Below are 26,121 nucleotides of genomic sequence, written 5' to 3' on the forward strand. Positions count from 1 at the left end.
CGGAAATCATAGAACTGTCCGAATATTCAGATGAATCTGAGTAGAAACTAGAAGATAAATTAATGATTGTTTCACTGTGAATTTGAGAATGAAACATATGTGAGGAAAATGAGAGAAAGATATGAAGAAAACGCTGATAAAATGATAAAATTCGTACCTAAACGGTGACAAAAAAGAAACAAAAAAGAGAAGAGAGACCACGTGTTTGTGTGTAAAACAGTGATCGAAAAGACACGAATATCTTCTGTTTCTCGATTCTCTCCATCTTCTTTTTTCCTTTTTTGTTCGAGAAGAGGCGATTTTGTTTTCATATCAATCGACCACGTTGTATCACAGATAAATGCAGAAATGAAAAAGAAAAATGAAAAGAAAAGGGGGAGGAGTTTTTAGTTTGGTCAGTTTTTGGAAAAAGGTGGGGTTTACAAGTCTAGAAACGACTTGTTTTCAATTTAAAATGTGGGAAATTTTCTCTTTTTAGTTCTCAGAATTTTGATTTGTTTTCAGGTTTCTGATAGGATTGATCTAGTGAAAACATTCATGGATTACTGTATTCAGGACTTAAACTTTATGGAAACGGTTTCTCAATTATATGATAAATTCCTGAACAACTCCTTTCATTAGAAGAAATGCTGATATTTGTTGCTTTCTGTTTTTTCTCGAGAAAAAACATCAAATTGAATTTGATCAGAGTACATTTTCGTTAAGATTAGAAGTCCTTCTGGATTAGCCTACTCGAATTGTGGTGTGCTAAAACAGATGTACTTTCAAAAGCTAACACAATCTAGGAAGATTCAGTACAACTTCTGAATATGAGAAGATTCTCGAGACACAGTATTCTCAACAAAAAAGTCATGAGATTTCTCTGCAAGGTCTGAATGAAACTGAAACGTAAATGACGTAAATCTAAACTCAAGTTGCGAATCAGAATTTCAATATTCGAGAAAACTCTTACGAGCTAATAATAACTGGATGACGAAACGAAGGAGACTTGATGAGAATACCGGAAATTTCGTTAGATCAAGAAAAAATAATCTCTGCTCTCATTTACTTTCTTATTCTTTTTTCCTTTTTCGGACAGATGGAAATTAGACATTTATCTGAAAATAGAATGGACCATTTCCATTGATTTTTCCATTTCCAACTTGCAAAAAAGAGAAAAAATTTTGAATGCTCTCTCTTCTCTGACAATAGAAAAAATGAAAAACACAAAAGAGAATTCTGGAAATTATTCACAAAGCTTTGCGTGCATATGATGATGATGATGAAAAAGGGAATACATATGTCTGCTTCTTTTCTTTCTTTTGACTATTGCCCCATTATCAAAAACAAAATGACGAATGAATGATGTTGTGACGCATTGAATTATTATAAAATATTGTAGAAAAGAGTCAATTCAGATGAAAAGAAAGACTCAGAACTATAAAATCTGTCTGGTAAGATTCTAGATGAAGTTGAACTGATATTTCGTGAATGAAATCTCAGAAAATCTTAAGAATGATCTAAAATACTCCAAAACTTTTAGAAAATTCTCAGATTTCAGCTAGACTTCTGACAACTACATCTGCCCTAGCTTCTGACCTTTATCCAAAAAAGAAGAAGAAACCAATAAAATAGAAAACCAAAAAAAGGAAAAAAGAGACTTGTGTTTGAGGTGGTGAAATACGAGCACTCATTCCCTCTCTGACACGTCGTTTCCATCGAAAAAAGAGAGAAAATAGAGAGAGAAAAAGAGGAGCAAAAGTAAGAGGAATTAGAGGAAATACTATATAAACGGAAGTAACGCAGACACGAAAAATAACGTAGGTGATTGGAGAATAGTATGAAAAAGTGAAGAGAGAACAGAGATAAAGAGTGCATATAAGGGAAAAGTGAGAGAGAGAGTCTCTGAACTAATACTCTATTCATTAAAACTTCAAATGGCACATTGAAATTGAACATAAAAACGAGGGGGAATAACAAAAAGAAATGACGACGGAAAGATTAGGTGAAGTGGATTAAGTTCTGACTGAAATGAGTAACGAAAAGGGGAAGAATTCTGAGAATTGGAGAAGAAGCCCACTCTTATATTAGTCATACTTCTAGACACTTTCAGTATACTACATTATATTTTTCCACACCTTAAATCAGAAAACATAATTCCTTTTCTTCAAGTGCATACGATATCTGTCAAAGTTGTTTTATTTGACAAATAGATTACCTCAATTCAAATATGTTGACTATCATTCTATATATTAGAAATGAGTGTTTGCAATATCAGTCAATTTCAGAGAAAAATGAAGCACGAGTTTTTGGGTGCAATGTCAAAAACACTCAATCCTAAAGGACAAGAAAACAACTTTTTGGTCGGATCATAACAAGATATATTAGTTTTCGTGTCTTACGAGAAAAGCTTTTCACTGTGGAAAGAATCTCCAGAGTAAGCTGTCCAACCTGATTTATGAGCCTTTCTGAATATCCATCAGCATCAAAAATATTAGGAAAGACTTCCCCGGATTAGGGTGAGAAGACCAAAAAAGGAAAACTACTAGTGCGAATTCATTTAGAATTCATTATAAATCACTTCTCAAAACATCTCAAAACTGACAGAATTCTTCGTGGAATGTGCTTTTTGAAAGTCTTCAGAGCACAATGTTCTCGACATAAAATGGGGACATTCTGCCTTTTTCCCTTAGCTGAAATTTGTACTTTCGTTCGAGCCTTCTTCTTCTATTTTTTTCTTTTTCTCTCTCCAGTTCCTATTATATTTCTCAATTCTTTTCCGGGGACAACCAAAAGTACAATATCGTCAAGGAATGGCATTCAACCCACAGAGTGAGGGGGGCACAAAAACTCGAAAACAAAAGTGCAAAATGTGGAAAAGAGTGTGAAAAGTAGAGAGACGCAGAGGAAAGTGCAAGAGGAGAGAGAATTAGAGAAAGCAGAAAAATGGGCAAAGATTACAAGGCTATTTTCTCTTTTTTCAGTCAAAAAAAGAGCAAAACAGTAGTGAATAAATACAGAAATATGGATGGGAGAACAGGAAATATGGCATGTATCTGGGTGTAGAGATATGTCTCATTGAATTGACAACGTCTCCTGATTTTTCAGAAAACCAAAAATTCATCTATCAGAAATTTTAAAAGATCTCCGTTACGTTAAAGTAGAATTTAATAAAAATGCTGAAACTTTCGAAAAAAAAAGAAGAACTTTTCTTAATCTTTGACCTGAAATCGTCCCTGAGCGAGTGTAAAATGAGTGGAAATTTTAAAGATAAAATCAGTTTTTGTCGTCTTCTCCTTCCTTTGAATACAATACGGCCTTCACAACAAGAGGATTCTTCAGATATCTGCGGTAGATTACGAACCGATCGAAGAGTCCTTTCCGAATGAGGATACATACGGGTTGGAAAAGATCGACTAGACAGTATTTGGAATGAGTATCAAAAGATTATTCGGATTTTGTAACTCTCGTTTTGAATAGACGAGGGGATGTTTGGCATTGAGAAAAAAACCATCTCTTCAGATACGATTTGGTTGTTCCAACCTTCTCTAAACTATGAGTTTAATTACCTTTTTTCATAATCTTTCCTATTTTTATTATTTTCTGTTCGGAAACAAAAGTATTCCATCTATCAAAACAAGGGCGTCTTGTTCTGATTACACCTGATAGCGAAGAGTTTTTTGTCAAGGTACATTGAAAAGATTTTTGTATCTTTATGTTTTTCTAAACTAACTGAACTCACTCAACGGAAAGAATTAACAATTTTCTGTCAATTCCTTTTGATTGGAAATCAAACGTTGATATTATACCCAGTTTCTGATATGCCAACTTTTGATTTCTGACCGAAAATGTCCAATTTCTTATCGCAGACTACAAAATACTCTCTATCAGTAATATTGGCTCACTTATGGTCAGTTTTGCAACATATGTTCAAATAGTTCAACATGAACTCAAACTGATTTTACAAACAGAGAAATGGATGGAAAAGTGAGCAAGGTCAGTTTTTGTTGATCTCAAAATGTCCCTTTTCCTTTTTCTTTTTGATCTTTCATCCATTCACAAATATTATTTGGACTTAAGAAGAGGAGAAGAAGAACTCAAATGAGATCTATCGGGGAACGGAAAAATGAAGAAAAAAGAAACGAGAAAAGTCAACAAACCAACGAAACGGTTTGAGCCAAATAGAGCAATGAAACTTTTCTCAGTGATCAAAGACTTCTTTTGGAAAATGGAAACCGGGATGGAGGAAAGATAGTACTGTAGATTTAAAAGATTTTCGAGTTCTGACTATGAGAATAATAAAGATTAAATTTACATAGTTTTTGGTTACAGGAATTCATATTCTTGACACTGCAAAACTATATAAAAACTCAATCAGGAGTGTATTTCTGTTGTAAACTAAAAATATCATTAAAGTTCTAGGCACTATTTCAAAGCACATTATTCAGAGAACCCTGTCCGGTTTACATAAATGTTTTCCTATGAAAAGTAAAGCTGTATAGGAATACTTATTCTTCTCATTCAACTTCGGCCATTCTATGAACTAATTGATATTTTGAAACGAAGATAAATCTCAAATATCTCTATGTTCCTTTTTTAAATAAACTGTTCATTTTCCGGTATACTTTATTCTATTCTTCCGAATGTCCTTCCTCATTTTGCGGAATCTTTTCATTCAAATAATAAAATAGTTACGTCAATGTTTACTCTTTCTCTCTCAAAACCGATGAGGTCAGATTTTGCGAAGAACTGTTTTGTGACCTACTATTACGACAGAAGTTCGTTTGTTTGTAACCTGATATTTGTTTTTTAGTGGACTGTAGTTGCGGGATGAAACGATAAGCATGTCCAGATGTGTTTTGTTCGTTCATGAACTGAAAAGAAGAGTAATCAAAAATTAAATTTAAAAACTTAAGATCCGTTCATCACGGTAAGTTCGAATACACAAGAAAAAGGAAGAAATCGTGAAGCAAATTCACGACTCTCAATATCCAGTGGAAATCGTCCTATTTAAAGCAAAATCTTCATTTTCATAGTGCAACCGGAAAACTATAACACTTTAAGATATTCTCATTAAATTCCATTAACATTTGTGAACAATATTTAGCTTGAAGCATTTCGGAGACAAATAAGAAAGATTCAAAGACAAGTGCTCCTTTTCAATTAGCAACGAGATTAAGACTATTTCGCAGTATGTTCTAATTTTTTGATCATCGGATGACTGTAAATTAGATGAATGATGTTCTAGGAATCGATAATAATTACTGAAGTTCCTTTAGCCTTCTGACTTTATGTGATCGGGAGGGGAGTGGTTTCCACTGAAATGGTGACAGTACTGCAAATTGTTATGCCATAAAAATAATAATGAAAAATAAAGAATTTGATCTGATATTGCACAAACAAGACTGTAGAGAGAGTCGTCAATTCGGAATAAGTACCGTACTCGTCGTCTAATCGCTTCGAAACTCATTGACTAAAAAGAGGACCTTGATGTTTCGATGCCCTTCCCCTTGTTCTCTGATTTTGTTTTTACCGTGAGAGGATATTCTCCGTTTTTGCAGAAATCAAGTCACATGTCATTCTCTTCTTTTCGATCCTCTTCTTCTTCTTCTTTCCCTATAGAATCAGTTCCAATCTATCACAAGATATTTCATTCCAATCAGCTACACAGAATGATCAAGAAGCGTGTCGACAGCGTGTTACTTCTTCTTATTTATCTCTCATCCTTTTTCAATAATTCTCATGTGATTATCATTGATGGTGTTCAACTTTGTGCTGATTTCATTGGAGATTTCGAGAAGAAAAGAGATAGATTATGACCTCGAAATGACGCTCCTCCTACGTTTAAACGTGTTTCCAATGTGTGCGAACAATGGTTTGCACTGCGGACAACTTTGATAAAACTGATCGCAAAAAGGGATTTCCCATATAAAACTTCATAGAGATTTTTTCGAAAAAACAGGGAAATTGATGTTAACTTTCAGGTGAACTGGGGCTTTGTCCCTGTTTTAGATTTTTTGTTATAACAGAGATTTCAAAAAAGTACAGTAACGTACATCCCAGTAAAGTTTCCAGTATAAACTATTTTAAAATAAATCCTCCTCGAGATTTATAAAAGTTGCATAAAAATCTTAAGATAATTCTCTAGACTTCTGAAATCTTCCCCACGGGGGTCTTCTTCAGATTTCTATCAGTTAAAATCTCTAGTTTGTAGCAAATTTCTTCATTTTGCGAAGAAATTCGGGGTTACTGTACCATTTGACGCCATTTTTCAACTAGAAACTACGAAAGATTGTAGATAAACTCGAAAACAAAAAAGTAAAAATGATCTTTGAAGAAGAAAAAAAATGAGATAAAACTGTCATCTTTCGGGTATAAAGTGCGAAACAAAAGAGCATGAAAAAAACTCTTTTGTGGGCGGAAAATCAACAAAAAGTTGAAAGAAAAGACAGTTAACCAGGGTATATTTGGTTTATTGGTTTGTGGGACGCGCGCACTTCTTGAAAAAGCGATCTTATTGGTATATAGATCAACCTATTTTCAAGTGTCAATCATAACATCGGAAACTTTCAAAGAAAGATGGGAAAGATGCGGAGACGGTATTTCACAACAAAAGTTTATTTGCAGAAAGACGATAAATTCAGACAAATTAGATATTGGACCCAAATATTTTTTATCATTTCTTATTCTTTCCGACGGCAGTATCAGCACGTCCTTTAACCATTTCTTCGTTCTTGTCGTTGATGATTTTGGTGACGTGGGCGGAGACTTTTTCCTGGAAAAACTCTTGTTTTTTTTTCAGAAACAGGGGAACAAAACTCACTGCTTCAATAATATGAGCCTTTTTGGGAGCGATGTGCAAGAATTTTCCCTTTTTTGGTCCTTCCTTCTTAACCTTCTTGACCTTCTGTTTGACACCCTTTGGGAGAGTGGTTTTCTGCTTCAGTTTTCCTTGAACCATGTTTTTAGCGGACGAAAAGAACGTAAACGGCAGCGGTGAGACACGAGAGGGCGACGAATGAATGAAGGCGGACACCAATTACAGCGGCCTGTAAAAACTGACTATGAATATTTTCAAACATCGAAAAAAAAGCTATGGGTCTCGCCACGAAATATCTTTCGACTGATTGACATGGACATAAGTTTAGTGCCAAACAAGTTGCTCGCGAAGCTATAATGTCTCCTTAATCATTTCGTACTCACTTTATAAAAAACGCCGAAGAATCCTTTCTTTTCGGAGAGCAACCAACTACTAACTCGTGGAACACGTTTCAAATATGCACAAGTGCAAATGAATAAAAGAGCAGCAACGACAAGACCGTCAAACGAGTAAGCTGAAAAGTATTGTTTTAGTATAAACAATTATAGGGATATTGACTTACCGTTCATACAAAACTGCAGAAGCGCTTTACAAGTGAGAAAAGACCTGTAATAAGGGATATTAATTATCCTGCAAAACCCCTGTAAGTCTGTGAAGTAGAGGGTACAACCGATAAAAACGGTCAAAAACGAAAAACAAAAAAGTTGTATTTAAGAATCATTTATTGTTGCTTAATATAAACAAGTTTCAAGATCATTTTCATAGGAATCGGAAAAAGGAATGTTCAATTAATACATATACCAAATAAATTTTGTCGTTTACAATTTATAATTTCGGAAAGCCGATGCAGCCGATGATTGATATCGATCACCTTCTGACCAACGGGATTTCTGTTTTTCATTCCTCTCCGATTTTACATTATCTTTTTCAATAGGAACTGATTTTATAGATGGTTGAGTTTTTGGAACTGCCCAATGAGTTGACTGAAACGTTCAACACCGTTTTTCAAGTGATACTCACACGACTTGAATTAACGAATAAAACTTAAAACGTGCAAAGGACAGAACCAAGTTGAACTCAAATTATGTAAATGTGATTACCATTTGATAAGTATCCTGAGATTTCGTAAACTCTTCAAAAGATACTGGAAAAGGAGAATGAAGCCAAGAATCGTAAGCTTTTCGACGGGATTCACTTGTTAAAATTGAATATGCATTCTGAAGAATTGAAGATGCGATAGAAATTCCGACATCAAATTCAAAGTTTCCGAATATTTTTACTGTTGAAAAATACCTGGATCTCTATAAACTTCTCTGTCGAACCAGTAGAATCCTCATTCTTCGACACTTTGTCTGGATGGAAGTCTCTGACACGGGCTCGATACTCTGCTATGATTTGATCCGTCTGAAAAACGATTTATTGAACTTATTAATACACTGATTCGTCAGACTGCAGATTCTCCAAAACAATAATATGCACTTACTGTTGATTTTTCGTCACACCCAAGCAATTGATAGAGCTTCGGCTCTTTCGGTTTCGCATCTAGAATATCGGCAAATGACATCTACAAAAGTTTCAAATTAAGAATCTTCGTAAACAAAGAGGAAAGATATCAGACAATTAGAGGTTGGTTTCAAACCATGATTCAGAAAAACAATGTAAGCTTAAAAAGGTATGTTCAAAAACAGTATTTTATTGTGAAAATAACATAAACTTCAACAAAAATAAAAATCAACAAATAATAGCATAACTAGAATTCATAAACATCAGGAATTCACAGTGGCCTCTCCATTTTCATCGTCCGCTTTTCTTTTCCGTTTGCCATTTGTGAAGAAAGATTCCTTTTGCTTCTTTACAGCATCACGTCGTTGCTTTTTCCATAACTGAAAATAATAAACTTGTACAAAAAGATATCCAAAGTAAAGAATGCACAATATTAAATCGATGGGTAATGACACTTTTCCGCAAGAAAAGGAAGAACGAAAGAGGGAAACGAAGAGAAGGAGCGGAAGAATCGAGATGATCAGAGAGTTAGAGAAAATATTGTTCCCTTACAAGATGATGACGTGTATCTCAAATCTTTCGGACCCGGGAAAGGACTATAGAGAAGAACGAATGAATTTAGATTTTCATTAATAACATTTACCTTGAAAATAGCATCTCGATGAGGCGCCCATTTATCGATAACCTTTTCAACTGTCTGTGTTCGTCGGAAATTCGCAGCCAAACTCTTAATCTTCTCATCCGAAAGTGGATCAACGAAAAATTTTGTGGAAACTTTAACTTTGAGTAACGCTTTTTCCACGTGTTCCAACTTGTCTACAGGTTTTGATTTCTTTTTCTCCACCAACTCGTTTTTTTCAATCACAGTTTCCACTTCTTCTTCATCTACTTCGTCTTCGTACTTTCTTCCCATCATAGACAAAAATGAGAAGCCACCTGCGGATGATTCTCCTGTTTCTTTCCGTTCTTTCATCTGAAACTACAATATAAGAAACGATTCATATGTAATCGCCAAACCTCTTTCGTGAATCCCTCGTCCATCTTGAAAAAAATTTCAGCTTTCTCAAAATCTTCGTCTCCACTTTCAACATCATTTTCACCTTCAAATGCTTCTTTTTCCGCATTTTTCTCACTCTCGTCCTCTTTTTCTTCGTCATCAGAATCTTTGGCTTTGTCTTCTGTTTCGGTCGTTTTCTTCGCTTTCTGTGGGTTTTTCGAAGCCTCGAATTCTTTCATCCATGCAACATGTTCAGGATTTTCAGGATCGAAACGAGTGAATGGGCGTGCTTTGAGAGTTGCAGTTTCCGCTGTCTTCGGTTTCTTCTCTTCTACACTTTTACCAAGAATCTTCGAAAGAAGCTCTCGGTTCTTGTCTTTCTCCATCTTCATTTCTTGTTTTTCTGCATTTTCAGCTTCATTCCCATCATCATCCGAATCACTTTCTGCGAACTTGTCGTCTAATTTGAAACGGGGATCACTATTGAATCGTGCTTCCATTTTCATGAGTTGTTCTCCTTTTGGTCCCGAATGACGATTTTTGATTTCAAATTCATCATCCTTTTCTTGTCCATCTTCGTCTCCAGAATCTTCAAAAAGTTTAGGACGTTTTGAGCTGCTGGAAGATGATGATTTAGTTGATTTTTGTTTGCTTTCAGCAGTTTTCTCCTCTTCCTCGTCTTCTGATTCAAAAACAATACGCTTCGTGGCTTTTTTGTCCACATTCGCAATATCTGCTGCAATTTGACGATCTCGTTCACTCTTTTGCTGCGTTTTCAGCTTCATAGCAGCACGGCGAGCTTCATCTGATCGCTGACGACGTTTTTCGATGGTGTCTTCATCATCCATCATACCGGTCTAGAACGGAAAAATGCATAAACTAAGACCTTTCTGGCGAAAAGTATATAATTGAAAATAACAGTTATCCTTGATAAGACGAAGAATTCTCACAGAGATCGAATTTATTATAAAAATATGAAATCATAACTGATCATGTGATAAAATCAAAATGTTGAAAAAGATGAATGTTACAGTGTTGAACAATTAAATTTAGAAATTTGGTGAGCAAGAATACATGAATATGAAGTCTATGACTGAAATTTTCTCATTTGCGAAATTTCAAGCTTAAACAGTCATAAAACTAGAGAAAATGCTCCCGAAATATGAAGACCCGAAAATATCGTCGTACACTCATAACGTAGCAATGTGATTTTTGAAAAATTAATGGTTTCCAAAACACTGTCAACATTACTGCCGCGCACTGAGAAAGGCGGAAGATTAACAATGGACCAGTTAGAGAATTGAAAAGAATGTAGAAAAGGAGAAAGATATACGGTTGGGAAGAAAGAAATATTTTCAAGGTTTCAAATGAATTATCCTTCTAGGGCATTTTTCATTGCTTCGACGGTCACTCTTTGATCTTTAGCCATTTCGTAGAGATTACAACTGAGGTTTATGAATTTAGTCAGCGTTTTTCGAGCAAAATGTTCATCATCCAATGTCATGTCAAACGTAGTCCACATCGACTCTTGAAGTTTATCAGGCTTCGTCTCCAAAACTTCGTAAAACTTGTCGACATAAAACTGAAAAAAAAACACTGAATTAAGAAAAATGGTATAAGCAAGCATACCTTGATTTGATAGTCACGATTCAGTTGTGCCAGAAGAGTATCGCATCTTCCTTCAATTATATTTTCATCAGTATCGATCTGACGGGAGAAGCGAGCTGCAATCCATTGAGCAAGAAGAACTCGAATGATTCGATAGGAAAGTGTCTTGTGACGATTACGAATGTTTTCCATCGCAACGATTGCTCTTGCGTGCTCATTCTGAAACGGTAACGATAAATGCATCATACTCCTACGGTAAGAACCTACAGCAGTGAACTCTACACGGTCAGAAAGAGATTGAATTGCTTCATTGTATAGTTTCGATTCCCCAACTTGAGCTCTTTGTCTATCTCTTAACTCTTCCCATCCACGAACTGGTACTGGAAGATACTTGTTTGGAGCCGGGTTTTCACGAATAGCTTGTTTCCAGATTTGTTCATCGTAACCTTAAAAAGCGAGAGGTTATCAAAACGTATTAAATTATTGAAATGCTTACCATCTGGAACAGTCTCCAAGTAACGATCACGTTGGGCTTTCGACATTCCAACTTTTGGAAGAACTCTAGTTTTGTCCACTTGTAATTGAGCTTCAAGTTGCGCCAATTTAGGAGCATCGTTAAGAGCTTGAGCCAATTTAATAGCACTCGCCACGAAACCGCCTTCTTTCGCAATTATACAGATCTCCGTGAACCCTTCTGGGAGTGGTCTCAAAGAAGTTCCTGGTGCGTAACGAACTTCTACATTAGGTCCACTTGCAAGAATTGTTTTGACTACTTCTAGAATCTTCTCTCGCCGGTCTTCAGTATTCAAATTTTCAATAGGATGACGCAAAACTAATGTTACGAATCCCTCATCGTCTGTTCGCTCCGAAATCTTATTGTACCCGATTCCCTGAAAACGAAAAAGATTTTCTCAAAGAAAGCGGTTTATTACCTTGAATTTTTCGAACAAATTTCCTTCCATAGAAAATGTTTGAATTTGATTACCGTCTTTGTATGGTGCCTTTCCAACACCAAGTGACGCTGAAACTTGATTCAACTTGGCAATTGTTCCGTCATTGTCGTTTCCAAGTATCTTCGGATCTCCACATGCTCTGACGAATGGATGATAAGACTGAAACATATGAATTCGGTTACTGATCTTTTTTAAAGTGTTTTACCTGAACAACTTGTTGCTGTTGGATTACTGGTTGCTGTTGCTGTGTCGTACCAAGACCTCCGAATCCAGACGAAGATGATCCGAACAAACCGGTTGGAGCTGGTTTCGCTGTGCTAGATCCGAACAGCCCAGTAGAAGCTGGTTTAGCTGCGTTGGATCCGAACAGTGAGCCTCCTGTAGTTCCAGTGGACCCAAATCCTGTGGAACCTAAAAATGTAGACTGAATTTAAATGAGCCAAAATGCTTTTAACTGATTTAACCAAACTACTGTCGTTTCAAAAGTAATGTATTTTTTTTCGAGATGATACTTTGCGTCTTACAGAAAAATACAACATTTCTGTATAAAATTTCTAAAGAACGGTTCAATAGTTGAGGTACTAGAATTGAACGAAGCTGACACGAAGCTTCAGAGGAAAGTTGATGATAACCAACCTCCCGGATTAAAATTGGAGGAGGGTGGCCGTGATGCTGAAATAGACAAATTTCCACTGCTCGGTGTCAGTAAGGACATGGAAGGAGCAGAAGTTGTTGAGGTAGAAGGGGAGGCAAAAGATGTTGTCTGGCTGAGTGTTTTGCTTCCAAGATTTCCTGATCTGAAAGCGTCCATCTTTGTGGCCACGGATGGTTTCGACGTTGTCGTTGCTCCAGACGACGTGCCACCGCCTCCAAGCCCACCATTATTGACTCCCGATGTTCCGAAGAGCCCTGAAGTACTTCAACATCCAGTAGCCATTAATGATGAAGCTTCAAAGAAAAACATGCTGTTATCTGAACTAGATCCTGCGAAGGCTGCAGTGACTAATCCAGGAAAAACAGAACAGACTAATATTCAGAAGCTCGACTATTACCTGTTTTCGGTTTATTAGCAGCTTCTGATGATGTTGCCGTTTCCTGAACAGGTTGTGCATGCGCTTCTAGCATCTTTTGTCTTAATATAGAATCCTGTGGCACCGTGCTCCAATCGATTGCTTGTGCAGATCCACGTTTGGTGAAACTCATGACTGGATAACTTCCATATAGAGACGACAAGTTGTATCGAACAAACCCAAATTAGTAGATAAAACGAAAATAGAAGCAGAACACGACAGCCAACACAACCACGACAGAAAAGTGTAGGAAACGAGCACAATGCCGACGAGAGAATCGGAGCGATAGAAAAGAAAGAAATGAAAAAACACGTGGCGCGAAAGCACCCAACCGAATTAATGGTAGATCAAAATTCTTCAAGGTCGAAATACAAAAATTCAAATTTCTCAACTATGAACCTTGTGAACAGAGTTGTTGTAAATCAATACTTTGAAACGACAGTTTTTAAACCCAATTTTCTTCCTATCATTATCTTCTTCTCTCAACAGTACCACACAACACTTGAAGACATGTCTAAAAACTGAGGAGAAGTGACAAGAACCAGTGACAGTTTTGAGTGTGTTAATTACCAGGTGTAGACGAGCCAAACAAGCTAGGAGTTGTAGTTGTTGTCGGTGCAGCACCGAACAGAGTTCCTGCAGAAGAGGTCGTCGTCGTTGTAGTACCGCTTTCTGAAATTCAGCCCTCTATCATTATAGAGTCATTCTTGATTATTAAAACAAATCTGTCACGATCTGTGTTTCAAACACTTACTTCCAAACAATCCTCCAGAAGGTGTTGAAGTTGTAGTGGTTCCAAATAACGATGGCGTCGAAGAAGCTTGGGTTGTTGACCCGAACAATGGTTTCGCCGGGGTTCTAAAACGATGAACTTGAATAAACTCGATAAACCTACTTTTCAATCAACTTACGTATTACCGAATAGTGATCCTGCAGATGTTGCTGGTGCACTCGGTGTTGGGAAAGTAAATGCTGGTTTTTGGGGAGTAGATGACCCAAAAAGTGACATTTCCTGCAATTAAATCAACTGTTAAGAGTGATATACTTGTATTCAAAAATCATCAATCGATAAGATTTATGGAGAAATGAAAAAAAGTCTGTTGCACTTTGCCAAAGGGCCATGATCAATAATGGGGAATTCCTGACCCGTTTGGACGTGCAAAATTATTCGAATCTGGTCAGTGTACGGTGGAGCGCACTTTCTCGGTGGCCTTTTTTTTCACGGCGCGGCAGCACAGACCTGTGGCCTAGAAAACTCCAACTCGGCCATTTCAATTATTTAATACATTACGTGAATAAGTATCTTCGATTTTCAGGCATTTTGCTATAATTTCTTCGTTTTTTTTTGTAAATAATAAAGAATACCTTTATTTAGGTGAATTTTTTGCAGTAGAACTTCAAACAATTCATTCCACCGCCGACAAAATCGACATAAGGAAATTAGCTATAGTGGGCTAGTATTTTGATTTGTAGAAGCCCAGATGAAAATCTCGTTAGTCGGAAACATTTCGGAATGATCGGTGAATATATAGTGGTGATACCGGAATATAAAGTTCCTTTTACTCTTTTCCCTCCTTAAAGAGACGACTAAAACTTTCTTGAAAATGAGTGAAAAAATGACAAATTTTTATTTATCTCAAAAACGATCTCTAGCAACTTTCTGAACGTTTAACAGAAACTGTAACAGGTAATTCTCAATCTTTTAAGAAAAAAAAATTGAAGCCCTACGATCGTATTTTTGAGAAACTTTTGAACATAAGTCACCGTTGGCTTAGAAATTGATATTTTTTCATATATCTCGAAAACGGCTTCTAGCAACTTTCTGAACGTTTAACAGATGTTGAAACAAGTCATTCTCATTCTTTTAAAAAAAAAATTGAAACCCTACGATCGTATTTTTGAGAAACTTTTGACAGAAAATCGCAAATTGACTGAGAAAATGACATTTTCTTACGTAGCTCAACAACAAGTAACATCATCACTCTGAACGTTTACCAGAAGATAAAACAAGTCATTCTCATTATTGTAGAAAAAAGAAATCAAAAGCCACCGATCGTTTCTTTGAGAAATTTGTGATAGAACAAGGAATTTGGCTGAAAAATTGACATTTTCTAATATATCTCAAAAACGTGAAACACTACCTTTCTAAACGTTTACCAGAAGATGTAACAAGTCAATATCAATAACGTAGAAATAAGAAATCAAAAGCCACGGATCGTATTTTTGAGAAACTTTTGATAGAAAATCGCATTTGGCTGATAAAAAATGATTTTTCGCCGGATTACGGTACGCAACTCTGCAAACACCAATGACAATACCACGCAATTTTACGTACCCAAATTGGCTGCTTAACTGAGTATTAAACGTTCAAAAAGTTCGGCCGCAAGTAGCGTTCGCCGGGCCGTGTTTTGGAGACTCCACCGATTCCGCGGAAGAAAAATTCAGTGGAAAAAAATTCAGTGGAAAATGGGCGGAGCCAAGCGCGCTGATTAGCTGCAAAATGCTAATTAGCAAGCTTGCGCACCTGATTAGCCAATCAGCGCGCTTGGCTCCGCCCATTTTCCACTGAATTTTTTTCCACTGAATTTTTCTTCCGCGGAATCGGTGGAGTCTCTTTTTTTGGATTTTTTTTGCCGGCCGCCGAAGTCACTCGAAATCAAACTCAAGTGAATTCGGCCAAACTCTTGTTCTCCACAGAGGCCAACTTAAAAAAACATTATTAATGTGTAACAAGATTAGAAAATACTTCATTTCAATTCATAATACAATACTACCTCTCGAGATCAAAATAGACAATAGTTAAGATATGTTTTTTGATTATATTTGATTAGATAAAGCAATCATTATAACAGAAATGACACCGATAACTGATGAAACGGCCAATGTTGCATATGATCGAGTTCCCTGAGAATATATATTGAAACTAAGTTAGAGTAGACTGGGTGTTACCTGAATACTTTTGAATACGAATACGTCAAGGGCACCACTAATCAATGGTGGGAGGCGTGCAGTACATGGATAAGCCACAACTTGCGATAATTTATCACTCGATACGAACCAAAGTGTCATTCCTTAAACTTATCGTAATTATTTATTAACTAGAAACTCCCTACCTGCTGTCCAAAGAAGACCATATCCAATCGATGGAATAACTAAATTTCTTTCAACATATGCTCTTCGACGAAGAATAACGCAGTAGGCGAAGAAATAAATTGTAGAGAAAAGAAATACCGAAGTATAGAATGGGAAAATATAGTCGAATACTTGGAAACTATCAGCTGGAGGATTTTTCTGTTTCAAGTATTCAATCGGAGACATCATAAGACCATGAAGACATGCCAAAATCATTGCCATTATGATATACCTGAAAAGAAAGAATGGACCAAAGTCTTCCAAAACCCGGGAACCTACGGAACTTTCTTCGCTACTCCCGGCATGTCAAAAGAAGATCGTTCAGATTCACTCGATGTCTGTTCAATTTCATCCCGATGTTCCGTCTCTTTACTCGTAACATCGTACTCATTTTCTGGTTCTGGCTCAACATGCTTCACAAATATCAACAAGACTCCACTGACGATCGTCAAAGCTATTCCAATATAGTTCAGTACGTCGTTTTTAACAGTTTGAGGAGCAATCCATTGGAATAATCCAAATCTAGCAACTCCCCAACCGACAATTATCTGAAATTCGACCTATTAAAATGTTGAAGTTCTAATTCGACGTCAACCTGCAAGCTGGTCCAAATCAAAAATCCAATTCCCATACCGATTCCTTCGACGATCGGAACACTGAATACATTTCCTAAACATATGCTGACTAAAGTTATGAAGACTGCAAGAGCTTACCAGTAGCATACAAAAAACCTCCGATGCATGCGATTGGCTCGAATTTCGGAAATCCGCGAGCCGCGTAGAAAATGCATCCGATGATGAAAACGACTCCACACTCGATCCATTGTACGAAAAAACCTGAAAAAATACAAAAATGTTTTTGTTTTCGGAGGGAATAGCATACCATCTTTACAATTTCTTCGTCTTAACGGAACAAACATTGTACCGAAAGCACAACATGAGAGGAGAAGTGCCGCATATCCTATAACTTGAAGGGAAGTGTCCACTGGAGCTTCAGTTGTCGCCATAATAATCTTTAAAAAATTTATTATTACAATTTCTCTTTCGAGCTGAAGTAAATAAAAACCACAAAAATAAAATGAGAGACACGTTTCAGCTTATGCACTCACACTTTAATTAATTGAATATTTACAAAAGGTCGGTTGAGTTTGAAGTGCAAGTACAGTAAGACTCAAGTATTTTTTATTTTGAAAAGGGATATCAAAGATTCGAAGTTTTTGCCTTCATTTCAAATCTCAGATCGAACAAGAAATCCGCCTAGACACAAAGTTAATTGAACCTCGAAACAGTCATTAGTTTGCAATAAAATCAAGGAAAAAGTGGTTGAATTGTACTAATAACTAGTAGTATTAGTATATCTACAACCAGGAAATGAAAGTAAAAAGAAAAGAAAAAAGAGAAAAGAGGCAGAGAATTGTAGTGAAGAAAGACAGTTTTATGATCGGTTTGGCAGAAGAAACATGTGGGTAGATAGATCAAAAATATATAATTCCGATATGATACTCTTTTTATACCATTTCTCTGAAATAGAATTTTGTATTAATTTCAAATGAAACATGGCAAGAGAAATGATTGGAATGCAGCCATTACTCATATCGAAAGAAATAAAAAAGTTTGTTCCAAAAGCAGAACAGAAAGCGAAAAGTTTCGTGTCAGTTCAAAGACAATGACAAAGAGAAATGACCGCTTGTCTCGTTATATTTAGTTTACCCACTCCTTTTTCTTTATCACTTATGTCAACTTTCTAATCATTCAAACGTCATTATGACACCTTTGCAATAGATAATGAACGTTCGCATACGAATTCCTCTTTTTCATATACTCAAAATACTGAGAAATCCGAAAAACTGATTTGACTAGAGAATTGAATTTGCTGAATGAGAATAAAGCATATCAAGTTTTGATATCTGTCCAACTTCCTTATCACAAACACAAATTGTTACGAAGAAGGAAATAGAAAAATGATGTTCTTTGATATTCGAAACCTTTGTTTTTTTTCAATGTGACGTCAGAATATGTTGAAAACAATGAGTACATTTGGGTTGGAACTTCCAACTTGGAAGGTACAAGAGCAGACACAGAACATTGAAGAATATCAGTTGGAAAGTGGCGCGAAGTTATGAATTCCCATCGTTATGAATGAATGGAAAATGTCTGGAATAATGGGAAAAATAATTGGAATGCAAATAGAAAAATGAAAAAAGGAATGGTGTGTTTGATGAAAACAAACTGCGTCGACTTATTCGAAAACTCAGATGCATTTCATCCGGATCTACCGTAACCCATATTGTTTATTATTTCCTCCTTGCAGACTACAACACCCTTTTATCATCTTAAACATCACAACAACCTTCGAATTGATAAGAAAGAGCAAATTTAAAAACAAAGGAAAACGAACAGTTTCAATCAGTCTGCCTGGCTGAAACAATAATGAACTCCTTCTTTTTATTCTCATTTGTTCTCATTTTCAATTTCACAAATGGACAAGATTTCGATGATTCCGTGAGAAAATTGATTACGGAGAAGTGCATTAAGGATATTGATACATGGAAGAAAAGTGGGTTTCCATCAGAAATTGGAAATTGAATTTAATCTTTTTTGGTTTTAAATCAGAAAATTTCTGGGGTAGGAGAATGAATGATTCTCTTTAATGCAAAGGGATTTAGGATCAGGTCCCTGTAGTTACGGATTTTAATTTCAGGTCTAAGAAAGCTGTCAGCTGAATTACTGCAATGTGGAAAACTTGAAGCTTGTCAAGATTTCAAGAAACAAACACTCCACGATAATATTTATTCTCTTTATCGTAAGATTCACTCAAAATACCAAGAAAAAAACGGCATTTGTGGTTCCAGAGCTGGATTCATTTGCAAAATTGCCTCCAAATTTACTTGGTTTCAATAAAGTTTGGAGTGGTGATTACGATGAGTGTTTGGAAGTTGAAAATCCAAATGATAACACTTATCAGTCAGTTTTCCACTTATGACGTTCCAAAATACCAATAAAAAGTTTTAGAACTCAATTCTGTTGGGCTCATTTGAATTTGCCAATTGGAAAGATTCTAGCGAAATCTGGAGATGCTGTTGTGAGATTCTAATTAATATTCTGAGTTTAGAAGCTAATAAGATTTAATTCAGAAAACAGTTTCAACAACGTGTGGAGCAGGGAAACCAACAGATGTCAAAATGAGTATTTGTATGCCACGTAGTTGCTCGGAGCACGATTTGAAATTTGCTCTGAATCACTTGAGAATACTACCAATGACTACAAAAGAGTATTTGAATCATTCAATTGTTCCAGTGGACGATGACAAGTTTGTCTGTGATGTCACGTGTCGTCCAGTTAATTTCGAACCGGATTATCTCTTCTGGATTGTTACAGTAATCTTAGGAACTATCACTTTCATTTGTGTTGTCGCAACAATTGCTGACTACTATCAAGAAGTAGAAAATGAGAAAATGGAAATGAGTTTGGGAGAGAAAACTATTAAAGAAAGAGGAGTTTCTGAAGAAGGAATTTTCAAATACTTTCTCGCATTTTCGATGCTTTCAAATGGAAGATCTCTGATGAGAATATCGAAGAATCTGAACAATTTGAAAGGAGTTGAGTGTATACGGTAGTTGAAGCTATCTGAAATTCCTGTGAGACTTAAATTTTTGCAGATTCATCAGTTTCACTTGGGTCGTATCTGGTCATATTTGGGGAACCTGGATGAACGCAGACAATCCATTCAAAATAATTGATATTCTGAATACGAGAAGCTACGAGATTTGGTTGAACGCCTTCTTCTCAGTTGACACTTTTTTCTTTCTCTCTGGACTCATGCTCTCTTATTCATTCCTGCCTAAACTAAGTAAAAGGAAAGCAATGGATCCAATGGTTTGGGCTGTTTTCTATCTTCATCGAATACTTCGATTAACTCCAGCTTATCTCAGTTTCATCATTTTCTATGCCACGTATGGACCATTGGTAAGTGGATTCTCAATTCGTGATTTTTCACAATTAATTCTTGTCAGACAGATTTCGGACCGAATGAGTTAGTAAGAAGAGAAGATATGGAGAATTGTAAGAAGTATGGATGGAAGAATCTATTGTATATCAATAATATTTATGAGCCAAGGAAGAATGTAAGTGGCTCACAGGAACTCTTCCAATTTCCTCGTTTACTCTAATTCAGTGCCTCTCAATATCTTGGTATATGGCTTCAGACACTCAAATGTATCTCTTTTCTCCATTACTTTTGGTTGCATTTCTTTTTGGTCCAATACCAGGAATCCTCTTTTCAATCACTGTAATTGTACTATCAACTTTTCTCAATTACTGGTTATTCCTTCATTACGATCTTCCATTAACTCTGATTCAAGCATAGTGAGTCATCCAATATTCCCTTGTGAACTGATAAAAAAGACGAAGAATTTGAAGTTTTCAGTATGACAGGTGATGAAAAAATAATCCATATACTACAAGACTTTGTCTATGAAGCTGCTTACATCAGAATCCCTCCATTCATATTTGGAATTGTGATGGGTTATGTGATGTTAAAAACAAGAGATATCAAGATTCACATGAATACAGTAAGTCTTTTTTCTGGAGAACTTTAAAATTTATCTGAATCTCAGAGTGTCGTCTTCGCTTGTTGGTTGGTATCTTTCATTCTGTCACTTGGCTCAATATTCACAATTCACAGTTATAACCGAGGCGACTATTGGACACCAATGCAGAGAGCGTCCTACTACGGATTCAGTCGAATCGCTTGGTCGATTTCTCTCTCTTGGCTCATTTTTGCTATCAATCGGGGTCAATCTGGTTAGTTTTGTTTCTCTCAGTCTCTGAATTCATTGAAATTATCAGGTCTCATCGGCAAATTCATGTCATTATCATTTTGGACTCCTCTCGGAAAACTCACATTCTGTGCTTATCTCTGTCATATTATGATTGTAAATGCAATATTTAATCTAGAAAGATCTCCACCTCATTTTGTTGGAGCATTCCATACGGTTAGTTAATTTCTCTTATCCATTTTAAATATCTCATTTTTCAGTATCTGACGAAAGTGATTCCCTCAGTAGTTGTCTCCTGTGTTTTTGCGACAATATGGACTCTTCTTTTCGAATTTCCTTTCGCAAAACTCGAGTCATACTTTATACTGAAATTGGTATCCAGAAAAAGTTCTGAAAAAAAGAAGGAATGTACAAAAATTTGACTTTCATTTTTCTGCGGACTTTTGTGTGAATAACAACGGAAATGAAGTTTAATTAGTTTTCCAAGTTAAATGACATGATAAATAAGGGGGTTACTCTGAAGTTTGTGAAAACAGTGACTATCAGAGAAGATAACAATCAAGAAATAAGAAAGAAACAAATAAAAGGGGCAATAACAGTAGATTAAAGATAGAGAGATGCGGCGAAAACGATATCTCTCTTCAAATTTTTGCGAGCCTCTTCAAACTTCTGCTCCAATTCCGAGTTGGCACAAGCTTTGGCGGCATTGATCATTTCACGTAATACTTCTTCAAGACGGCGAAGACATCGGATGATAGATCCTGGAAATTACAATTTATAAGGAGTTCACAATAGGAATAGTGCATGCATAGAAATTATTGAATATTACCTTCGAATACATCTGTTGTTTTGACGATTTCGTTGAACGAGGCTCCGTTAACCCATTGAGAAACAACGTCCATGAGACCTGGATTGAAACTGCTGACATACTTATCCTCGACAATTTCCATTTTGCACTCATTAGACACTTTTGCGACATGACGAGCTTGTTCCTGTAAAACGAATTCGTTTGACTTCAAAAATACAAGAAATTTACATGAAGCTCGCTGAGGCAAGTTTGAAGTTCACTCGACAATTTGGGAGCCGAACAGTTATCTTGGAAAACAAAACAGGACAAGAGCGCGGCAGTTTGGGCTACATCAAGACTGTTGAAGAGTCCTTTTAGAAGCATTTCAGTTAGAATTAATTCGTCGGAAGCGGAAAGTTCGCAAGCTACTCGGCCCTGAAAATAAATTTTGATTTAGGAAGTCAGAAATTTTCTGTAAATTATACCTTCAACTCAAGAGAATCATCATTTCTGAGATATCCCAACCGCCGTAACACTCGTTTTCTGTTATCTAACTCTTCTAAATGCAATGTACTCTTGAGTCCCTTTCGTTCCGCTTTCAATGCTTCAAATTCTTTGATGGCATCCAATTTCACTTCGTACTGTTTTTTGCAATCTTCCAAGTCAGCACGGTTGCTCATTCTGTGATTTTCAAGACGACTTTTTAGAGTTTTCTCACGATCAACAAGAACGTGGATTTCCGGGTTTCTGATCTGAAAGGAATAAATGAATAAATCTACTGACGCACAAAATTTAAATTACATCCATATCCGTGATGGGATCAAGAAGTGGTACGTCTCCACCCAATCTCTTCATCGCAGCAGTCATGACAGTATCAAGACGGAATTGTGCGTCTTGAGATTCGATATGAGCCGGAATTTTAAGACGAATTGCAGAAATAGCCGTAATACGGTCGGTCGACATCGGCACACGGATCCACTTACGCTGAAAATGTCTTCTGGATATTTGATAAAGTTTGAACTTACTCACTCTAGACAAGTCAAAACCAGGTGTAAGGGTGGCAGGATTTGTGGGATCAAGTTTCTGATCATCTTTTACAGCAACGATCATATCACATACATAGCTATAATAAAACATTACTAACAAACATGAGACTGGAACCTTACATGGTATCATTTTTATCGTTTGGATTTATTTCTTTTCGGAATTGGTTTAGAATTCCCCATTTGAAATCCCGATCCCCAGATTTCACCTGAAAAGGAAACAGTATGCTAACGAAAAAGTTAGTGATAAATTTCACCTTTAGAAGTCGTCCAGAATGAAGAAATCCCACGAGATGTTTTGGTTCTCGTTGAATTTTTAAAATATCCTGACGAGTTTTCTCCAATTGGTTCTGAACGTCAAGGTAGGTACACATATCAGTTTCCCAACTGAATTTGAACGAGGCAACCTTTTTTTCCGCTTGAACACATTCTGAAATAAATTTATTTTTTCGATAGTTTTAATGTTTTTTTTATTACTTTTATCAATTTCTGGGATTTTTGAATAACTCTGGAATTGATGGAAACTGTTATTAATGATCCACGATACAGCCATTCCTTCGACTCTCATCAAATTGAGAACCATGTTGTATGTGAGACGAAATTGGGAATTCAAAGGATCAGTTGCACCCTGAATTAATTTTCGATTTCTAAATCTTTGATTATTATTGGATTCACCTTGATGATTTGCTTTGCATCATCTGACGACATAGCTGAATCAACCATCAGAATAACAGTTCCTCTGTCATCTTTTCCTCTTCTTCCAGCTCTTCCCGCCATTTGAATATACTCTCCAGAGGAAATATATCGATTATCAGTACCGTCGAATTTTCTTGCAGATGTGAATACGACCGTTCTTGCTGGCATGTTCAATCCCATGGAAAAAGTTTCAGTAGCAAAAAGAACTTTGACAAGTCCTTCTCCGAACAAAATTTCAATAGTTTCTTTGAGAATTGGCATAAGTCCAGAATGATGAACACCGATTCCGCGTTTGAGAAGTGGAAGAATCTGACAACAGTTTTATGAGAACATCTTACAAAGCGGTACTTACATTCAATATTTGAGGTAAGTTCTGATCTTCTGGTGACAATTGAGAAATTGCACTTTCGTAAACTGATTTAACCATTCCCTTTTCATGCGCTTGATTGAAATCCATATCTTTTAAACTTATAGCGTATGACTCGCATTCTTTCCGTGAAAACGAGAAAACGATACAGTTGAGTCCATCATTGGTTGCGACTGATCGAATGATTTTCAGAACGTTTGAGTCTCCTTGAGTACCGTTGGTTCTTCTTTTTTGGAAACTTCCAGCTGAATCTCCAGCAGTCGCCAATCCAGACATTGCATCATTGAATTTGTCTTCACGGAATTCGCCCTGAACACAATTCATAGTATTTGCTAAGAAAATATTCAAGCAGACCTTGACGTTCACCACCTCGTACATTCCTTCTCCGCCTACTGGATAAATAAAGTGTTGTAGTGGAGTTGGACGGTAATCCGTATAAACGACGTTTACAGGTTGCTGTTTTATACTGCATACCCATTCTGAAAACATGATTCAATTTAGAAAATGTCGTAGCTCTTTTTGGAACTTACGAGCGAACTCTCTGGCATTCGGGATAGTAGCTGACAGGAAAGCTTGTTTCACATTGCTGCTCATTAGGATGATAGTTTCCTCCCAAACCACTCCACGTTCTGAAATATTTGTTTTTTTCAAGATCAGTGGCTCTTTATCTCACCTTTATCACGCATATAATGAATCTCATCATACACAACCCATCCGACTTCTTTAATAATCTCAGATCCTCTGTAAAGCATGGATCTGAGAATTTCAGTTGTCATGACGAGACAAGAAGCGTCTGGATTGATTGTAACATCTCCAGTCATTAGACCGACATCTTTGAACTCTTCTTCAAGTTCTCGATATTTTTGATTCGAGAGCGCTTTGATTGGTGATGTGTAAATAACGCGTTGTTTCTCGCGAAGACATTGTGCGATTGCGTATCTATAAAAAAATATGTATTACTGAAATATTTTCCGCAGCTCACGTGGCAACAACGGTTTTACCAGCAGAAGTATGAGCTGAGACGAGAACGGATTCGTTGTTGTCGATGCAAAGAATAGCTTGTTTCTGAATTCATCAAACAATTTTTTAAAACTCAGATTTCTATTTATTTACCTGGAAGGCGTCTAACTGGAACGGGTAGTACTTGGCGGGTTCACCATTTTTCGGTTCCAACTGACGGAATTTACTATTGGGTGGAATGGCGACTTCATGAGTGCAATTTTCGTTATTCGTCTGAATTGTGTGAACAACAATATTCTCCATTCTGTCGTCAGTATTCTCTTCTTCTTCTTCGATTCGAGCACGTTTTGCTACTGTCTCCTCAAACATTCCACCACCATCATCGGTAGCCATTCTCGCCAACAAACTTTCTGTTTCCTCGCGTGCTTTTCGTTTTTTATCCGCCTCAAGCTGAAAAAAGATAGTACAGAACAATAACTCGTTTAGGAATTTCTAAAGTACCTTCTTCATTGGGTCCTCTGCTGTTTCTTCATCCTAAAAAAGGTTTTTTCACAAATAGTTTTTAATAAAGTAATTTATTTACCTCTAAAGAAATCGGCACTTTTTGCTCATCGGCTACCTCATCGAAAAAATCCATTTTAACTGAAAACATGATATATTAAACTTCGTAGTACCGATTATCAGGTTTTATGAAGAAACAATTATATTCACAGTGTATTTCACAACTTTTTGAACGGAAATTATACATTTAAAGAGACATTGAACCTTAATTTGTTGAAATAAAGATTTAAAAAACTAAAAAAAAATGCATTTCTTTTTTTCGAAAAATGTGAATTGTTATTGGAGCGCGCTTGCTGGCGTCCATACTACTGTAGATGTTTTAAGACTCTAGATGGAAAAACGAATCTGCACCTTTAATATACAGTACTCATGAATTCAAAAAGTAAGTTTTTATTTTTTCCTCGCTTTCGAAGGGGCTTAAAATGTTTCAAATGCGAGCAACTCGAAAACCTCGTATTTGAATCCCGCGGCAGAAAAAAGAGTTAGCGAATTTTTGTCTTTATGTCTGCGTCCTTTTCTTTAAGCTTATTCTCTTCTTCTTGCCGGCTTCTCCTTCATTTCCGCCGTTTAATATTTGCAAGAGACCTGGCTGACAACGCGTCATTTTTATATTGTCGCTTTTTTTGTTCAAATTTACCCTTTCTTCTCCTTCATCGTTATCGAAACTTTTTTCGGCAAAATAAAAACTCGGAAGTCTAAAGGTTTTGAAAACTTATACTTCACAAACTCAATACTTTACAAACTTTTGAATCTCTCACATTGATTTGAATTTAATTTAAAAGTTCAAATAATGTATTTGTTTCGAAGAATGATACCGATCTATTTCCCGTCAAAAATTCCTGTTTCGTAGGTGATCCATCAAAACCAG

General features: G+C 36.3%; 5 protein-coding genes across 5 annotated transcripts; 2 read left to right on the forward strand and 3 right to left on the reverse strand.

The window, feature by feature from the left end:
• Positions 1–6,655: 6,655 nt before the first annotated feature.
• On the reverse strand, positions 6,656–10,147 carry GCK72_014421 (uncharacterized protein; the record flags this gene model as incomplete). Its single annotated transcript, XM_003102662.2, has 10 exons — positions 6,656–6,754; positions 6,803–6,919; positions 6,963–7,028; positions 7,183–7,313; positions 7,362–7,405; positions 8,109–8,203; positions 8,283–8,363; positions 8,578–8,682; positions 8,946–9,275; positions 9,320–10,147. The coding sequence occupies 10 exons, from the start codon at positions 10,145–10,147 to the stop codon at positions 6,656–6,658; spliced, it is 1,896 nt and encodes a 631-aa protein (XP_003102710.2).
• Positions 10,148–12,006: 1,859 nt separating this feature from the next.
• On the forward strand, positions 12,007–12,930 carry GCK72_014422 (uncharacterized protein; the record flags this gene model as incomplete). Its single annotated transcript, XM_053730278.1, has 3 exons — positions 12,007–12,037; positions 12,134–12,279; positions 12,439–12,930. 3 exons carry the CDS (start codon positions 12,007–12,009, stop codon positions 12,928–12,930), a joined length of 669 nt encoding a protein of 222 aa, XP_053585050.1.
• A 2,817-nt stretch (positions 12,931–15,747) lies between these two features.
• Positions 15,748–17,068, reverse strand: GCK72_014423 (uncharacterized protein; the record flags this gene model as incomplete). Its single annotated transcript, XM_003102747.2, has 7 exons — positions 15,748–15,834; positions 15,880–16,001; positions 16,044–16,294; positions 16,342–16,610; positions 16,658–16,731; positions 16,776–16,898; positions 16,945–17,068. 7 exons carry the CDS (start codon positions 17,066–17,068, stop codon positions 15,748–15,750), a joined length of 1,050 nt encoding a protein of 349 aa, XP_003102795.2.
• A 1,423-nt stretch (positions 17,069–18,491) lies between these two features.
• On the forward strand, positions 18,492–21,064 carry GCK72_014424 (uncharacterized protein; the record flags this gene model as incomplete). Its single annotated transcript, XM_053730279.1, has 11 exons — positions 18,492–18,618; positions 18,763–18,864; positions 18,914–19,025; positions 19,074–19,143; positions 19,196–19,674; positions 19,721–20,027; positions 20,075–20,185; positions 20,236–20,426; positions 20,488–20,632; positions 20,678–20,864; positions 20,910–21,064. 11 exons carry the CDS (start codon positions 18,492–18,494, stop codon positions 21,062–21,064), a joined length of 1,986 nt encoding a protein of 661 aa, XP_053585051.1.
• A 378-nt stretch (positions 21,065–21,442) lies between these two features.
• On the reverse strand, positions 21,443–25,329 carry GCK72_014425 (uncharacterized protein; the record flags this gene model as incomplete). Its single annotated transcript, XM_053730280.1, has 18 exons — positions 21,443–21,600; positions 21,669–21,831; positions 21,876–22,061; positions 22,112–22,378; positions 22,428–22,610; positions 22,656–22,749; positions 22,793–22,878; positions 22,927–23,099; positions 23,147–23,297; positions 23,345–23,674; positions 23,718–24,041; positions 24,087–24,211; positions 24,263–24,361; positions 24,406–24,671; positions 24,715–24,797; positions 24,846–25,142; positions 25,194–25,226; positions 25,276–25,329. The coding sequence occupies 18 exons, from the start codon at positions 25,327–25,329 to the stop codon at positions 21,443–21,445; spliced, it is 3,072 nt and encodes a 1,023-aa protein (XP_053585052.1).
• Positions 25,330–26,121: the final 792 nt, after the last annotated feature.

This window comes from Caenorhabditis remanei, chromosome IV (assembly GCF_010183535.1).
Source record: "Caenorhabditis remanei strain PX506 chromosome IV, whole genome shotgun sequence".
Taxonomy (NCBI): domain Eukaryota; kingdom Metazoa; phylum Nematoda; class Chromadorea; order Rhabditida; family Rhabditidae; genus Caenorhabditis; species Caenorhabditis remanei.